Source organism: Rhinichthys klamathensis, unplaced genomic scaffold (assembly GCF_029890125.1).
Source record: "Rhinichthys klamathensis goyatoka isolate OS25496 unplaced genomic scaffold, OSU_Roscu_1.1 h1tg000111l_1, whole genome shotgun sequence".
In the NCBI taxonomy this organism is placed as follows: domain Eukaryota; kingdom Metazoa; phylum Chordata; class Actinopteri; order Cypriniformes; family Leuciscidae; genus Rhinichthys; species Rhinichthys klamathensis.
The window spans coordinates 15568506-15586210 of NW_026606649.1; the positions used below are offsets into that span (position 1 = coordinate 15568506).

General features: G+C 37.6%; 1 protein-coding gene across 17 annotated transcripts in view; it reads left to right on the forward strand.

Annotated features, from left to right (window-relative positions):
- Positions 1-16985, forward strand: part of rims2b (regulating synaptic membrane exocytosis 2b) — a 232465-nt gene extending 215480 nt beyond the window's left edge. For 8 of the 17 annotated variants that reach the window (XM_056254608.1, XM_056254605.1, XM_056254609.1 and 5 more), the window contains 5 exons: positions 11337-11478; positions 11658-11770; positions 15183-15284; positions 15390-15529; positions 16111-16985. In XM_056254608.1, the coding sequence (XP_056110583.1) occupies positions 11337-11478; positions 11658-11770; positions 15183-15284; positions 15390-15529; positions 16111-16317 (704 nt within the window). In that variant the 3' untranslated portion in view covers positions 16318-16985. Of the gene's footprint in view, positions 1-10320; positions 10481-11336; positions 11479-11657; positions 11771-15182; positions 15285-15389; positions 15530-16110 lie in introns of those variants that run through there. The other 9 variants (XM_056254617.1, XM_056254618.1, XM_056254614.1 and 6 more) reach the window with 3 other exon arrangements.
- Positions 16986-17705: the final 720 nt, after the last annotated feature.

Genomic DNA, 17705 nt, shown 5'->3' on the forward strand with positions numbered 1-17705 from the left:
AAACAATTTAAAAAAACTTGAAATACATTTTTTGTTTGTCTTGATGTAAGTAATCAACTTTTCATGATGATATCTAAAGGTTAACATTTTTACCCTTTTCACGTGAGAAAAAGAATGAATAGGCTATGCAGTGCTTGACCCCTTAGGACTCAGTAGGGAGCGCGTTCTGGACTACTTAGACGACCAATGCATTTATAGCACAACCTTCTGTGTTCTGCGTCTTTTCAGTATGCGTTGGTTTCAGCTGTCTGCCCTATTATTGTGCGTGCACTTCGCTCGTCCTGCGGATTTATTCCGGACGCTGTGTTTTGTATGCATGCTTTTAACAGCCGCTGTTCTGATGTTGTATGCACCAGCACTTCTTGCTTCATTATATTGTATGCGCCAATATACCCTTGTTGCTTCATTATTATCACTCTGTGATATATTAGTCCCGCGTCGGCTCGACCGTGTTCAAGGCGGAGCAGAAGGCGCCGGCGAAGTTTTGGCACTCTGCCAGCTAGATGCATGATTGTTTCAACTACGTCCGGTACCCGAACTGGGTGAGGCGGGGCTTTAGTTCTTTGTTGTATTCACCTGCTTCGGCATGTGTAACATTTTTCTGTCAACTCTGCACTGCATATATCCTTCGCGATCGATTTCGCACGTTTGTCGATGGAGCAGGTTAAGAGCATAGCCTACTAAATGTTCTGACCGCATTAGTGCAGGACAAAGCTCTGAGGACATCAGAAGTTACAGGGACGGATGGTAGCTGTACAAAGTACACAGGCTACATCGTAATTTCAATTTTAATGGAGAGTAAAACAAAGGCAGAACACCGTATAATCTGATAGGTAGCATTATTTGATAGAACGCCAGCACCGTAACTTCATATTGACGCGCGGCTAAACAAAGGCAGAGTGCCGTAACTCAATATGAGCGTTCCAAAACTTAGCCAAAGAGCCGTAACTGGTGTTACGGTGTTCTGCCTTGGTTTCTCATGGGCTTTTGGAAGTTACGGTTAAGACAAACCATTATTTTCTCGAAAAAACAATGGAATTGATTTAAGATACTTATCCACATGATAAAGGAGGTCTTGAATGTGCCAAAAATATCAATAACTAATTTTCGACCAAAAACGAAGTTACGGTCTTTTGCCTTTGCACAGCAGAATAACTATCATTTTAACTAGTAAAAATTGAATTGTTGATATTAAGAATTATCCTGGAAATGAATAAAAGTTAAAACGGCTTGCCATACTGCCAATGCATTTGTATTACGGAAAAAAAATCTAATTTAAATGGCAATTTTTTTTGTCTTCAAAAAATGTCTACTATTGTATGTTGTTGCCGTATGGCAACATATCATAAAGTACCTGAAAATAAGAATTTTCTTTTTACAGCACTTCAAGTTAAGCCATTCTAAGAAAAGAAAAATAGTCAAATATTTTTTTCTATAGGTCTATCATAATGCGTGCGGTAGAGGGTTAACATCCTACAATGACCTCCTTTTCTTAATCTGAGAAACAAAACACTTTGTCACTCACTTTATCTATGATGGAAGTCATGACCTAATGAGTAGCCCATCTGAACACACACATGCAGTGATATGAGCTGGCTTTGAGGAAGTGCATGTCCCTCTCTACAGCTCACAGTTAGGATTCAGAGGTCCTACTGGTTAAATCATGCCTCACACCCCGCTCTGCCTCATAAAGACCTGCTGGGATGGGATGGGATGGGATGGTTTGAATCGGATGCTCCACGTGGTTATACTGTGAAATCGTTAGTCTATGATCAGACACACTGGTCAAAGCTTCTCTTTAGATAAAGCAGTTTTACAGCATTTGCCAAATGCAAGTGTGTAAATCTCCCTCACAGATGCCCCGTTGCTGCCTGTCTGTTGAGGAAAAACTGTTGGGTTTAAAAGAGCTTTGCTGCTGGAGGCCAATCCTTCAGCACGTGTGTTGATTTGACTGGTGAGTTGACATAACTGATGCAAAAAGGCACTATTTCACTTGAGTGATCTCATCTGTGTTGGCAAGAACTCTGGCTTTGTGGCTTCGTACCTCTGGCTTTGTGTATTCAGTATGTACAATGGGACCACAGGCTTGCAAAAAAAGAAGTGCACTTAATTGTTGTAAATGTGCTTTTGCAGTGTACTTAAAATCTTAAAAATATAAAAGGTCATTCAAGTGCACTTAAAGAGAGTACACTTTCATGACTACAAAAAGTGCACTTTGAAATAATGTCAAATTAAGTTTTACTTTAAATACATTTTAAACCATTATGTTTTTTATTATCTTTTGTCATGCATTAAAGTACACTTATGTTGATGTGTTGACTAACATACTAAAGCATATGTAAAGTACTTGATTATAATTTTAACCATAGTGTGTTATTCAATATTAAATTTGAAGTTAATATATTTTAAATTAACTAAATTGCAACTTCATTTCAAATGTGTAATTACATGAATAGAAATGACATTAAAGTAAACATATTCTCTTAAAGTATACTGTTTTCATAATAAGTTTTCTTTAAGTATGCTTAAGTGTACTACTTTTTCACAAGGCGGAGCATTCATGTGCTTTTTTGCAAACTTTGTGGTGTCATTGATTCAGCAAATCAGCAGAATTGTTGGCTACTGACTGTTGGTAAAGGGAGAATTTACCGCCAAATAAAAAAAATTGCCATCATTTACTCACTTTCATGTTTTTCCAAACATGTATTACTTTCTTACTTCTGTGGAAGATAAAAGAAGATGTTGAGAAATTTTTATAGCTTTTTTTAATTGTTTATTTTATTATTTTAATTATTTGGGGTTTTTTTTGTCCATACAATGGAAGTCAGTAGTCACCAAAACTGTTTGGTTACAAACAATCTTTAAAATTATTCTTTTGTGTTCAGGAAAACATAAATCCAGCTGTAAAAGTAGTGTTTAAGACAGCTATCTCCACCAAGATCCCCTTAAATAGGTTGAGGATATTTTTGTGGCGCAGTAATGATTCACTCTCCCGCTGTACAGATTGACATGTTTCCATACTTAACAGGCTCATTCTCACACCCGATGCTTGTTCCTCACGTATTTAAAGATCGTCTCCTTTCTATTTCCTGCCGGATCAGTCATATACAGCTAAAAATAAACCTCCTCATTCCTCTGATTTTCACACACAGTCTGGAGGAGGATACACTGGCTGTGTACGTCAGTATGGCATGATGTAAAACTCTGCTGTTCATATGTCTCTTGAGTGTCACCTAATGATGTACCGGTATGTATATTAACCATAGAAATAACACAAAACCACAAAGAATAGAAAAATTGTTCTGTATTACATTCTGGATTTCATTTAAAGAGCTTAACATTAGCTGTATGATTTGAAGCAACATTCACGGACAAATGCTGTGAGATACATTTTTTAGCAAACGGTACTAACAATATTTTTCTGACCTGGCCATTGGCTTTTTTCATCCTGTCCAGTTTATCATTGGTTGTGATATTGCAGTGTGTTTGTTTCAGGGGTTTTGAGGTCATTAGTTCAGTCAGGTAGTGAGGACCTGTTGTTAATGGGTCACACTGTTTTTCTTCAGAAAGATAACATGCTGTTTCTAAGAGCTATTTACATTCAAAGCTACATTACAATAAAGCTACCAGAATATACTTACAGTCTGGAAATAAAACACAACTGCAAAATAATCATATCTGGTGTGTATTTAAGTTTGTAAGTCCTTGTAATTGGAGACGCATAGTTGTGATCACTGTTCCTATGAATGTTGCGTGTTGCACCATCGCTGATTATTTGTCCACATTGTTTCGCTTTGTCTAACTATTAGAGTGATTATTTCTTCCTTGATAGTAACAGCACAGTCTTGTGATCTGTGGGTAGAGCTTCTGAAATATAAGATCTGATGATGACAAGGACATTAAACCGAGCTGTATGATTCAGCATGTGGCAACATCCAACACACACACACACCACTAGAAAGTTACAAACCACTTTTCCGGTGATTAGTGTTGTAGTGCATTGATCGTTGTTTGTCAAAGTCACATTTGTGTTATTTTTTCTTGACAAATGAGTGGAGGTAAACAACAAAGAGAGTTGTAGCGCTGGCAGGTCTGATTCATTTTAGTGTATTTGTTTGTCCTGAACAGTCAGTCCTCTCTCATATGTAGTTTTTGGTAAGTCAGTTTGTTAAGATGGTTCTGATATTAAACATATTGTAAAAAAAAAAAAAAAAATCTTGTAGCTTGACAAATAACAAAAGTGGCTTTGAAAGGAAAAACCAGAAACTATACATCTGCACTGTTATACACCACAAAAATAGGGCACATCAGTAGAGTTTGCCTTTAGCATTTTTATCCAATATTACAGTATTAAATGAAGTATATATATATATTATCAATATATCTCTCAAATCCATCTTTATACCTTTGATGCGTACAATCACACCGGTGTGATTAGAACTTTCAGTGCATCACGTGATCAACTGCTAAATTCAAACGTGCTTTCGCGCGTTGTTAGAGCTGAGCCAGAGACGAACGAGTTCAGTGCTTGTCATATTCAGTGTTTTCAACCACATAATGTTTATTTTAGGATTCAGACATTTAAATACACATAAGCAAAACTAGCAAAACAATTCATTTATAGTTTGTAAAATACACACTGATGTCTATGGACGTGGCATTAACAATCCATTTAATTATAAATTGACAAGGTGTTTTATTCATGTCAAATACACATTGTATACACATTTCGAGAGAAGTGGGTGAATTTACGTGTTGTAAATCCGACAGATCCGATTCTCTGAATTGCGGTGCGAACTAACATGGTGACGCCCATCGCGCATCACAGATCAAATAACATGATCATTATAAAGGTTTTTAAACGACAAAACGCATTCACTTGCACACATATTTGACAATCGGAATATCAGGTAGTTGATGACATAGCCAACAAGTTTGTGAATATTTTGAATAAAATCGGAAAAACGAAAGAAAAGCGATACATTTGTCATACATCACTATTGTGGCTGCGGTGTGTCACGTGACTGGCATGACGTGTCACCATGGAAATTATAAGGTGATACGTTTTAAAATAGCTGTCACCTTAAAAAGCTCACGCTGGGGGCTCACCTAGAATATTTTAAACTTACGTGTGAAAGGGTTAAAACGCAGCATCATTTTGTCCACCTACCTTTTAAAACAGCCTGTAGAGCTGGGCGTGCCTATGGTATAATAGGCTATAATCGAGCCTTTAACCTGAAATTGCCCTAAAATGTTCTCTAGGTAAGCAGATCACTAGGGTTTGGAACTGATAAATGAAAAACAGCACCATGTAAACGTTCCCAAAGCTCTTTGCTCAGTAGCAGAGACTTTCTAAACACCCTGTCAAAAGCTGTTTTACAGGATTGTGTAAACCACTTGTTGTGGAATAATGGACTTGCGTATACGGTCTGTGTGGTCCAGGTGTTAATAACATGCTGACCGCTCACAACGTCCATCTGTTTCTGTGGAGAAAAGGTTAGGGGTCATAGGGTCAACACAAGTCAATATCTCAGTACATGATATGATGGTAAAGAGCCATTTCAACACCTGGTTGTTATTCAAGAGACTGTACTTAATGGACCATTAAAGCTCTCTGAGTGTGTTATTCATTCTAAATGAATGACATTGTGGAATACTCCATTCCTGTGTTACAAGGATTATTTCAGGTTTATTGTAGTCTATATTCAGTCTATATATATATATATATATATATTCGGCAAGGATGTATTAAATTGATCAAAAGTAAATAAACATTTCTTGAGCAGCAAATCAGCATATTAGAATGATCTCTGAAGGATCATGTGACACTGAAGACTGGAAAAATGGCTGCTGAAAATTCAGCTTTGTCATCACCAAAATAAATTACATTCTAAAATATATTACAATAGAAAGGCACAACGCCGCACAGTCACCTCCGATGTATAGTCAGGGAAGATGTGAATCTGCTTTTCTTTATATTCCAGAGGAAACTTTTCCCGGCACAGACGAAGGATTAAATCTTTATCCCGATCATTGTGAATGCGTGCAATAATGGTGCGAGGTCTCTGGCCTTCAGCCGACTTGGGCAACAGAGCCCGATGAGTTCTGTCAATTTTCACAGGTTTGGGGAAGTTGTCTCGGCCGAAGAGCTCAGTAATCATGTCCGAAATGAACATCGAGGGGCGCCCCCGCTTCTCTCCTTCGCTTATTCCCACAAATTTGAGATTCAGCCTACGCGAACGTCCTTCCAAATCATTCAGTTTAGCCCAGAGAGATTTATTTACCACACGCAAACCTTCACACACCTTTTTAACCTCTTTTTTTTTAACGCCGACCTGTTCTGACTGCAAGATAACCAGCGTGGCCTCTAAGCGAGCACTTAAAGTTGTCATCTTGTATTCTATCAGCTTTTTCAAATCATCTCCTTGGCCACCGATTGTGGCAAGTATCGCATTCACTCTTCCCTGTGAGATAGAATCACCTGGGTTGGCGTCCTCCTTAAAAGCTGTAATGGTTTTTAAAGATTTCTTAGACGCTTTTTTGAGTACACAGAATGAGTCAGAGAAATAACGAAAATCACACCCAACGCACTTAAATTTCACAAAGTACTCAAAACAACTGACAAAAGGTAACTCTCAAAATGTCCTTATCGACTGTAAAGTGGTTTGACGGTACTTTAATTACAAAGACGTTCAAAATCTAGCGTCAGCGGAGAGGAGCTCAGAAAAAAAGCGACTACTCCATGATCTTGCGCGTATGCCCTCTGAGACAGTGAATTAAACCAGCAGCATCGTGTTACGACACGCTTAGACAACTCAGTGAGTCTAATGTCAGATCTGAGTCTTCTGTCTGCACTATTGCAATATTAGTGTTTAATATAAACTGCACATTTATTAGCCAATGGTTTGCATTACAGATCTCAACCACCTAGTTATTTTTAGTGCTTAGATGGTATTTTAAGTTCATTGGATTGTGTACTTAAAAAGAAATGACACAAGTGAAACGTGCTGGGAAGTTATGCTCTGTTAGACTTTATGTGCACTACAATATTTGTGTTACTGTCAGACATGTTGAGGTTTGAGCGGTGATATGAGTCACAACTGTATTCTTCAGACTTTAATAGGAAGGTTTGAGATGTTACTATTTTAAGCCAGTATGCAGCAGGGGTGATGATTTCAACATATGTATAACTTACAGAAGTGTAGATTAGATCTCACATTTAAACTAAAGGTCTTGTCTTCATTGAGGTGCTTGCAGTTTCTATTTGTCTAAAACCCCATAATGAATGTAATTGTCAGGCTTTAGATTGTTGTCTCAGGTCTGTTCAGTAACAAAACCAAGCTGCTAGTTTTCACTTTGTTAATGATAAGGCTTACTGAGTAGAACATTGCCATTTTTTGCAATTCTTGTAACAGGTTGTGATATTGCAGTGTGTTTGTTTCATGGGTTTTAAGGTCATTAGTTCAGTCAGGTAGTGAGGACCTGTTGTCACACTGTTTTTCCTTAGAAAGATAACATGCTGTTCCTTGGAGCTATTTACATTTGAAGCTACATTACATTAAAGCTACCAGAATATACTAATAGTCTGGAAATAAAACACAACTGCACATCTGCACATTTCAGGTGTGTATATAAGTTTGTAAAGTGTGTTTTTACCTGTAAATGGAGACACACAGTTCTCCAGAGTTGTGATCACTGTTTCTATGGATATTGCGGGTTGCACCTCCACTGATTTGCGCAGATTATTTGCCAACATTGTGCCACTTTGTCTAACTATTAGAGTGATTATGGGTACTGAACTAAGTTCTTTTTCACAGTCGGATATATCTTAAGTGAACGTAAACAGCAGGGAGAAAATCGGATGTGTGTCAGTATTGAATCTGTGCATTAGGTGACAGCAGCTTACCTGCTGACATTTGTCTCAGTAATGTTAAACAATAAAAGACAAAAAGAAAATCACACACTGCTCTTTACTGAATAACTTCATTCATTCATTTCATTTATTTCGGTTTGGTCATTTACAGATCATTCAATCAATCAAATCATTCAAAACATAAACACTATAGATGACCAGGTGCAGGCAGAAGCTAAAGCTTATTGTGCCTGCCCTTAACTTTAGAATCATAAATGCAACTCATTAATGACAACATCTGTTCATAAAAATTAACATTAACACATTAGTGGACCATTGTCCACACCAGAAGCAAGCCTATTTAATTAATTTTCATTCTATTGAATATTTTCCCAATGTTAATCTCTTGTAAATTTGTTTAAACTGAAAAATAGACGTGGCTTGTTTTAACTCATTACAGCAACTATTCCACAATTTAACTCCTTTATTTGATAAACAGTGTTCTCTTAATGTAGAATGCACTTGTGGTTGGTTAAATATACATAGTCCTCTGAGATTATATTTACTTTAAAGCTGGTTAAATAATAATTGCAAGCATTTAGGAGTTTTATTATGTTTGACTTGGTAAATAAACTTTACCGTGTGCAAATCAACTAAGTCATAAAACTTCAAAATTTTTGATTGATGAAACAGTAAATTACTTGGTGAATTGTAAGGTGCATAGTTAATTAATCTGATGACCTTCTTTTGTAATAGGAATATTGGATTGGTTCTAGTTTTGTATGTATTTCCCCATATTTCAATACCATACGTTAAGTATGGTGTGACAAGTGAACTATAAAGTAAATGTAATGCATAGACTTCACTTCACTTCAACTTCAGTAGCATCAATGCATATTTAATTCATAAAGTGAAGTCTATGCAGTTTTATAGTTACATTTGACTATTCAGTTTCTTACTGTTAAATAGACCTATAGCTGAAAAATTAAAGCACTGCTTATTTAATTTGTATATTATATTGTATTTGTCCTATTAAAACAATTTAACGAAGATCGCTGATGGTAGAAGGTCTAGACCTTTTTTTGCTGCCTCTTTTGGTCGAGAACCACACAGTTATACTGTATGTGAAGAGTAGCTTGACTGGCAAATCGTAAATACTTGACTGTAAATCGATCAATCTTAGATTGTTATGTGTGAGGGGAGGGTTATGTGAGATACTCTACACTAACGTTCAAAGTTTGTGGTCTGTATAAGGTTTTAATGTTCTTGAAAGAAATCTCTTTACAATGCTGCATTTATTTGATCAAAAGTACAGTAAAAACAGTAATATTGTAAAATATTATTACAATTTAAAATAACTGTTTTCTATGTTGATGCATTTTTAAATGTAATTTATTCCTGTGATGGTAAAGCTGAATTTTCAGCAGCCATTACTCCGGTCTTAGTGTCACATGATCCTTCGGGAATGATTCTAATATGCTGATTTGCTGCTCAAGAAACATTTCTTATTTTTATCAGTTGAAAAAAGTTGCTTTAATCTTTTTGTAGAAAATGTGATGGAATTTGTATTATTCTTTGATATAGAAAGTTCAAAAGAACAACATTAATTTGAAATAGTTTTTTGTAACAATGTAAAAGTCTTCACTTTTACTTGCTGAAAAAAAGTATTCATTTCTTTCAAAACAAGAATATCTTACTGGGTAGACTAATAACAAATGTGTGACCTTAGTCTCAGAAGTGATGTTAAATCAGGTAATCAATCTTATTAGTTTGAGAAAGGGTTTTCCATAATTGACAAGGGACCACAGGCATCATCTGCATTTTAAGGTAGATTGACTTGTCTTCGTCCATCTGTTGTTTCTGTTCACGCTGCTGTACAGCTGCGTGCACAATACAATGCGACATGAAAAGCAGTGATGTATCATTTACATGGAAAATGTAGCTTGTTACTGGAAAAGCTGCATGAGAACGGCTGAATTATTGTCAAGCTACTAAAAAATGTAATCAAGTTAGTAGCTTTGCTACTTTTATCCTCTCCTCAACACTGTTGTGCACATATAATTGTGTGTCAGTGAGGGCGTGTGTGTGTGTGTGTGGTGACTGATGAAGCTGCAGTCAGAAGGCAAGTAATGTTTGTGTTTGTGTTCAGTCATATCTCTAGGCAGAGCTCTGTCTCCTGGAGAAGCATTTAGGGGTCTCTTAGATTCTGTGCCTCTGATTGGCCACATCCTCTGTGAAACACGTGCACATGCCACTGTCTCCCCCTCCCACCCCTTTAGATGAGAAGTAGCGCGCTGCAGAGGAGACAGTCAGACAGTCATCCTCACCGCATATCAACCTGAGAACTAATAAGACTCGCAGCTGCTACCGAACACAATCCTGCCAAACTTGTTTCTACAAAACCGTCTCACGGCATCAGCTATACACATCTGCCACCCTTCTTCAGTGTCCTTAGAGGTGTTTGAGGGTGCCGGGGTGGTAAAATGGGCAGACAAGGGCAGGATGGCAGCGCCACTGTCCCCGGCATGCGGATACAGCGCTCGCAGAGCCGGCTCAGCCTGTCTGCCTCCTTCGAGGCACTGGCTATCTATTTCCCCTGCATGAACTCCTTTGACGAGGGAGACAGAGGTAAGAATGAAGTTACATATCAGGTGTGCTTCAGTGTCTTGTGTTTTTAAAAGCTTTATTTGTCAGCACAAATTTTTTTGTGAAGGGTTTGTGACCATCGGAAAGCCAGAGAGACGTATATGAGTGATGTATGTTTGTGTCGATGGATGGATGTGTCAAAGCTGACTGTGGGACACAGGATGTCCTGCTGCTCAGAGTGGCAGACTGACGCCCCCTGCTGATCATAACATGTCTTTTTTTTTTTGTATCTCATTCAGTAGTTGTAATTTTTTTTTTTTTTTAAGGGTGAAATGTATTGTGTTTTCCGGTGCTAAAACACTTTCTCCAACCCAGTTTGATGAGCAGACAACTATAAATAAACCTTGACTTCTGGCTCCACTCTTCTGGCATACGTTTGGGATGGGGCTACGAGTTTGCTCAACTAATGGCAGATGCATGTGGGTTGGCAGTGTTCTAGTTCAGACCAGGTCATACAAGTTGGAGTCCAGGCTGAAACCTGAGTAAGTTGAGTCTGAGTAAAGACAGACCTGAAGAGGCTCTGAACAATTCAGACAATGTAAATATTCTTTGGGGGGAATGAGGTCTGGTTTCATGTCAGTGTCACGCAAACAGCGTGCACACAGTTTGCTCCAGTCTAGAGATACACAATAGCTCAAAGCAGATCATATGCATGAGTTGAAGATCTCCTGACTGGACTCGGCCCGAATCCAAGTCAAGGCCGAGTCCAAATGCTCATAAGACCAAGACCACAAAACTACTTGAGATGGACTCAAAACAGTGGGGTGGAACGGGTGGTCATAGTGTCACGCGTTTGTCTTATTTTCTCATCTTCCCTTCCCCTTGTTGTAATTTTTAGAGGAGGGTAAGAAAAAGAAGCCAGTGCGGCTGGCAATCCAGCGGAGTGTGGAGACGGGTTTAGCCGTTGAGATGAAGAGCAGGATGACACGGCAGCCCAGCCGAGAGGCCACGGACGATGGTGAAAAGGCAAAACCTGGAAAGTAAGTGCTGTAAAAATCTATTTGAATATGATGGTCCACCACTCCATAAATCACATGATGTCATCACCACCATTGCTGGTTGGCTGGGTTTGCACCAGTGATGATATCTTTAAAGAACTGTCTTGCAAGAAGCCTTTAGCACAAAGTTTACTGATTTTCTGTCCATTATCTATTAATAGTCTAATCTTCCCTGGAGTGAAGATCTCATCAGACAGCCAGTTCACTGAGTTTTTGGATGGTCTTGGCCCAGCCCAGCTGGCAGGGAGACAGACATTGGCCACACCTCCAATGGGTTAGTATCATGGGTCTCTATTTTATTCTTTTGTTAATATGAACAACTCTCTCTGGAGTTATATTAGACACTGTCAAACTTCAGTTTTGACAAATATTTAGCGTATGCGTACAGCCGAACAGATATCCTTCTTGACATTCTATATAGTATTTATAATACACAAAGTATACTAGAATAATTGGGCTATGCGCATACAGTATGTTTACTATGATGAGATTTACATTATGCGAACTGTATGCTTTGCGTATGCGTAAAGGAATAGTTAACCCAAAAATGAAAATTATCCCATAATTTACTCGCCCTCAAGCCATCCTAGCTGTTTATGACTTCTTCTTTCAGCGGAACACAATCAAAGTTATATTAAATAAAACCTTGATTGTGTTCGGTTGAAAGAAGAAAGTCATAAACACCTAGGATGGTTTGAGGGTGAGTAAATTACGGTATAATTTTCATTTGTTAACAGAAATGAATCCTTTAAAGGAATAGTTAATCCAAAAAAAAAAGGTCAACATTTACTCAATATCATGTTAATCTTTGGTTAATCTTTGAAACACAAATGAAGAGATTTTTTATGAAAATGAGAGGTTTCTGATCCCTCCATTGAAATTTGTGGTAACCAAAGCTTAGAAGATCCAAAAGGTCATAAAGTCGTCATAAAATGATGAGCGGTTTAATCCAAGTTTTGTGAAGAGGCATGGTCGCTTTATATTCAGAACATATTTAAGATATTTAAATGATCATTTAATGTAATTGAACTTTTATTCACATACAGTATGTTTCACAAGTTATGGGGTGAACGCATCAGATCATTTTCACGAGTATTCGTTAAACCGCTCCAAAGGAGATTGCAAGAAAAGTATCATAACTATCAATATGATTCTATTAAAAATCACATTCACATAACCAAATTTAGTAATCAAAACCCTATGTAAGCAATTGTTTTTTTATGTAACGAAGACGACCTCGTAAGACCTGTGCGAGTAAAACCTCACTCCCTTGTAAATATTTCCTCTTAACTGATGTTGGCCGACAGGATTTGTGTTTTACCATTCTTATTGAAAAATAAGGGACAGTAGACTATTATGGTCAAGCATTTGATTTAATAAATAATGGCAAGTTATAACATTACAAAAAAATTTTTTTACATTCCAGTAGAGCCTCCATTGCGCTGTACCATACCTGACAAACCTTTCTGAAGGTGCTCAATGTTTCTGTTAAAGCAGTTTTTGTCAGGCTTTCAAGGTTAACATGAAGTCTCAGAACAGTATCAGGATACTTATTAAAAAACGAGTTTGATTGCAAATAAACAAGCTCTGTATCTCCTCAGCCCAGGCTCCTGTTCCACTCAAATTCGTTTCTATAAAGTTGGCAAGGGCACTTGTTTAGATAAGATATAAGATTTTTGACAATCATAACACACTGATTAAAAAAATCTAAAGCCAGTTGAACACTTGGATTGATCACTTTCATGTAGAACCTTTAAATACATCACAATTTTATAGCTTAATAAAATTACATTTGGACACATTGAAACAGTTATCCTGAAACTGGCACTTTACCTTTGCTTACTCTGTTTAAAACACTAATTATCAGGCAAGCCAGCACTCTTTGTATGAAAGATCGGTGATTTACACCTTTGTATTGCCCACCCCCACCGTGAAGCTTACTGAACTGTTCCAACCCCCATATGTGTTAGCAGGCGATCGAGCGTCTGAGGCTGACTACTAAAAACAAAGAGAAGTTGCATATGAACAATTCAGACTTAAATTGTTAAAGCGTGTAGATAATGAAGGAATTGAATCATTTACATGCTGTAGACCAATGCCTAGTCTCAAATTACAGCATTTTACAATACATGAGATAAACATAATTTGACAATTAAGATTAGTTAAATGTGATTTATTGTCAGCCAACAGTTTCAAGAGAAAAAAATCCATTTCATTAATAAAATAACCAATGAACAGAATAAGAACAATTAACGAAGATAAATAATCATAGGCGGAGCTCCGTAATAATAGCATATTGGCGATTTGGCATTCAATAGAGCAGCGGTTCCCAAACTTTTTTCCTTGCGCACCCCCTTCTATGTCCCAACCGGGTTGGCGCACCCCCAATCCCCACTTAATTTTTTTTTTTTTTTTTACGCAACAAAGCTTTGTTTTATTGCCATATAAAGACTCATGTTTTATCATGCTCAAATAACCAGAACACACATGACAATAACAACATCAACAAAGTTTCAATATAATGCAACAAAGCTACGCACAAGCTTCCACTTTTAACCCTTTCACACCAATGCGACCGTTATTTAGAATTTGTCACTTTAATGTTTCCATGGTGACGCGTCATTGCTTGTCACGGGACACAGCGCAACCACAACACAGCGCTGAATGAATGAGGATCTGCTTTTATGTCATTTTTCCTTTTTTATCAAAAATATTCACAAATGTATTAGCTATACATGAAACACTGATATTCCGATTGTCAAATATGTGTAAGTGGACGCGTTGTGTTGTTTAAACGCCTTCATAACGATTGCGTTAGTTGAGCTGTATGCGCGATGGGCGGCGTCATGTTAGTTTGTGCCACAGTTCAGAGAAGAATCGGATCTGTTGGATTTACAACACGTCAGTTTCTCCCCTTCTCACGAAATACATGAACGTAAGAGGCTGGTGAACTGGGAGAAGAATAGGATAAAATCTGAAGCTACGTTCTCACAATGAATATAACATGTCATCTTATAATGAAAAGGATTATTATTGCCTTATCCATAGATATCAGCAAAATCAAAATCATTGTTTTGCTAGTACTTATGTGTATTTAAATGTGTGAAACTTAAAATAAACATTATGTGGTTGAAAACACTCAATAGTTGTGATATAGGCTATGACAGCACTGGCTAACGCGCGAAAGCACATTTGAATTTAGAAGTTGATAATGTGACATATTATAGCCTAGCGGCTGCAGAGCAGTGTTTAAAAGACAGCAGCTGTCTTATTCGTTTCTATTAAAAACTAATAAATAATAGTTTTTTAATTTAAAATATAAGCGATTACAAAGGAAATGTTTACCGTTCATGTTTTTTTTTTATTGTATGGAAAAAATCCCATTTAAAAAAACAGACCGCCATTGCATTTTTCCTCTCGCGCACCCCCTGGTGACAGCTCGCGTACCCCTGGGGGTGCGCGCACCACACTTTGGGAATCCCTGCAATAGAGGGACAGGAACCTCTCAGGTTTCATAAAAAATACAGTAAAACCTGAATAATGACAGAATTGTGTGGTGAAATATTCCCTTAATATTGAAAATGATTTGTCCATAGCACTGTAATAACACTGTTACCTTTCATCAAATAGTTTCTATAAAGAGACCCTTTGTCTGCTCTAAGAGTTTGGATGTGGTTTCTCCACAGGTGACATCCAGATTGGTATGGTACATAGGAAAGAAAGGCTGGATGTTGAAGTTATTCGGGCGCGAGGCCTGGTGGGCAAACCAGGGAACAAACAGACCCCAGGTACACCTCATTACTCAATCTGATCGTGACACAATACCGCTTTTTCCTGTTCTTGAACTATTTTGTGAGGTTTATATGTAAATCCCTGCAATCTTCCATTTGCAGCACCTTATGTAAAAGTATATCTGCTGGACAATGGGAAATGCATCAATAAAAAGAAAACGCGGACAGCTAGAAAAACTCTGGATCCTCTTTATCAACAGCAGCTTCAGTTTGAGGAGAACCCTGAGGGGAAGGTTTTACAGGTAACACCATCAGGGCTGCATCTTATTTTCTCACTTTACTAAGTGTATGGTAGAGAGTGTGTACTTGAAAGTGTCATGAAAGGCAAATTGTTATGAAAATAATGTCACAAAAACCGTAATGGTCCAAAAATAGGCATCATTTTCGTTATGCCAAATATCATTTCTTTCCTAGTGTTTTCTTTTGATGTTGGAATTAAATTTGACCTAGACATGTTTTCACCACATTTATGTATTATAGTATTTATTAACATTTTTAATTGTTTTTTAGTTATTTTTACATTTCCAGTTTTCATTTTAATTCTTACTCATTTGTAAGTGTCTTTATTTAACTTTAATTTATTTTTATTTCAGTTTTAGTCATTTTAATACTTCAAATTATTTTATTTTAGTTATTTGCCCAGTTTCTAATTTTAATTTAACTTTTTAATCCAATATTTATATCTTATTTTATTTTATTTCAGCTTTATTTCAAATCACAATAAAAAAAAAAAAAAAGTTTTAGTTTTAGTTCAGGATGCAGTTCAATGCACCACATCTCCGGAAACTCTTTGACTAATCATGTCTTTCTTTTCTTTCTACAGATTATTGTTTGGGGGGACTATGGACGCATGGACCACAAGTCCTTCATGGGAGCCGCCCAGATCCTGTTAGATGATTTAGAGCTGACCAACATGGTGATTGGCTGGTACAAGCTCTTCCCTCCGACCTCATTGGTGGACCCAACCTTGGCACCTTTAAGTAGTAAACCTCCAGATTCAGGCCTGGACAGTTCCAACGTTCGGTCGTAGCGGCACGAGGAGGTGAGCGGTAGAGAGCGGCGTGAGTAGCTCCAGCACTGACAGAGAGGAGAGGGTCTCGACGGGTCACGTCCTGGTTACACTGCATGCTTGATGTTGTGTCCTCTGAGCCCGTGCAACAAGAGGCAAAGAAAAGGCCTGCGTCCTTCTGCCAAAAAAATTAATGAAAAGAAATTGTATGCTGCTGTCGCACGCAGGGAAAGAACGCCACAGGAAGTTTCTCCATTCAGCTGAAGAGATGCAGCCTGGGATTCGGCAGAGTCTGACTCTTAACAGTAGAAAAAGGAAGACACTGTTTTACTCGGCTGTTTTCTCTCTGTTGTATGCAAAGAGATGTCAGTGTTTCTTACCTAGAACTTGATGCGTTGTAGCCATTACCATAAGCCAAGCTGTCAAAAGAAGATCTATAAAGAGAGAAGCATTTGGTTAAAATGGAATAGGAAAGGGTAACCTAGGAGAGATGACGTCCTCATGGGAATCACCCTACATCAAGCCCGATCTCCACTGGATCGATCTTCAAAGTTCGGTGATGAGGAAATGGATACGGCCAGAGATCCTGTTTGATTCAGGAAACAACACAATTCTGAAAAAATAAACATAAATAAATAATGGACCTTTTTGTGCTCCGGTATGATGTTCTCTTTGTTGATGTACTGTATGAAATTTATAAATTTTTTCTTTTTTTTTTCTTTTTCTTTTTTTGCATGGATGCAAAGTTGTTGTTTTTTTAAAAATTCTATGGTTATTTTCCTCGAGACTTGCAAAAAAAAAAAGGGAAAAAAAAGAAAGAGAGGGAGAAACTTATTTCAGGATGACCAGATCAGCCATTTTCAACAGTTTGTATTATTTTTAATATGAAATTCTCTAGTGCATGATTTTCAAAGGGACTGAATGCAAAATGATAACGACGTGATTGTCATCCTTTAGAATATTCTTCTGTAATTTTACAGATCTCGGTTACAGGTGTGACCTGGTGAGACTTTGTATCTCATATTATTAACGGGAAAAAAAGCAAGAGATGGTTGAGGAAAACAATAAATGTACAATATTTATTTCGATATAAAAACGTAACATGAAAATTTTATATTTCTCCCTTCAAATACAGCCATAAATGTGTTCATGTGGAGACAGAGCTGTAGATTATCGAATGGGTCTGTCATGATCCCACTGTGTTCTGTTACACTAGAATGGCTCATTCATTCAAAGCAAGCATGTTGAAAAGGGTCTGCAACATGGATTGAGCACACCGTCTGAGTAATACAGCATGTTTTGATAGAGACATCTGGGAATTTTTTGCAGTTTAATGTACAGTGCATGTGGACCGGAGGCTCTGTCGTCCCCCCACCCCCCGATCCAGTGGCGTCCACGGTTTCAGGTCG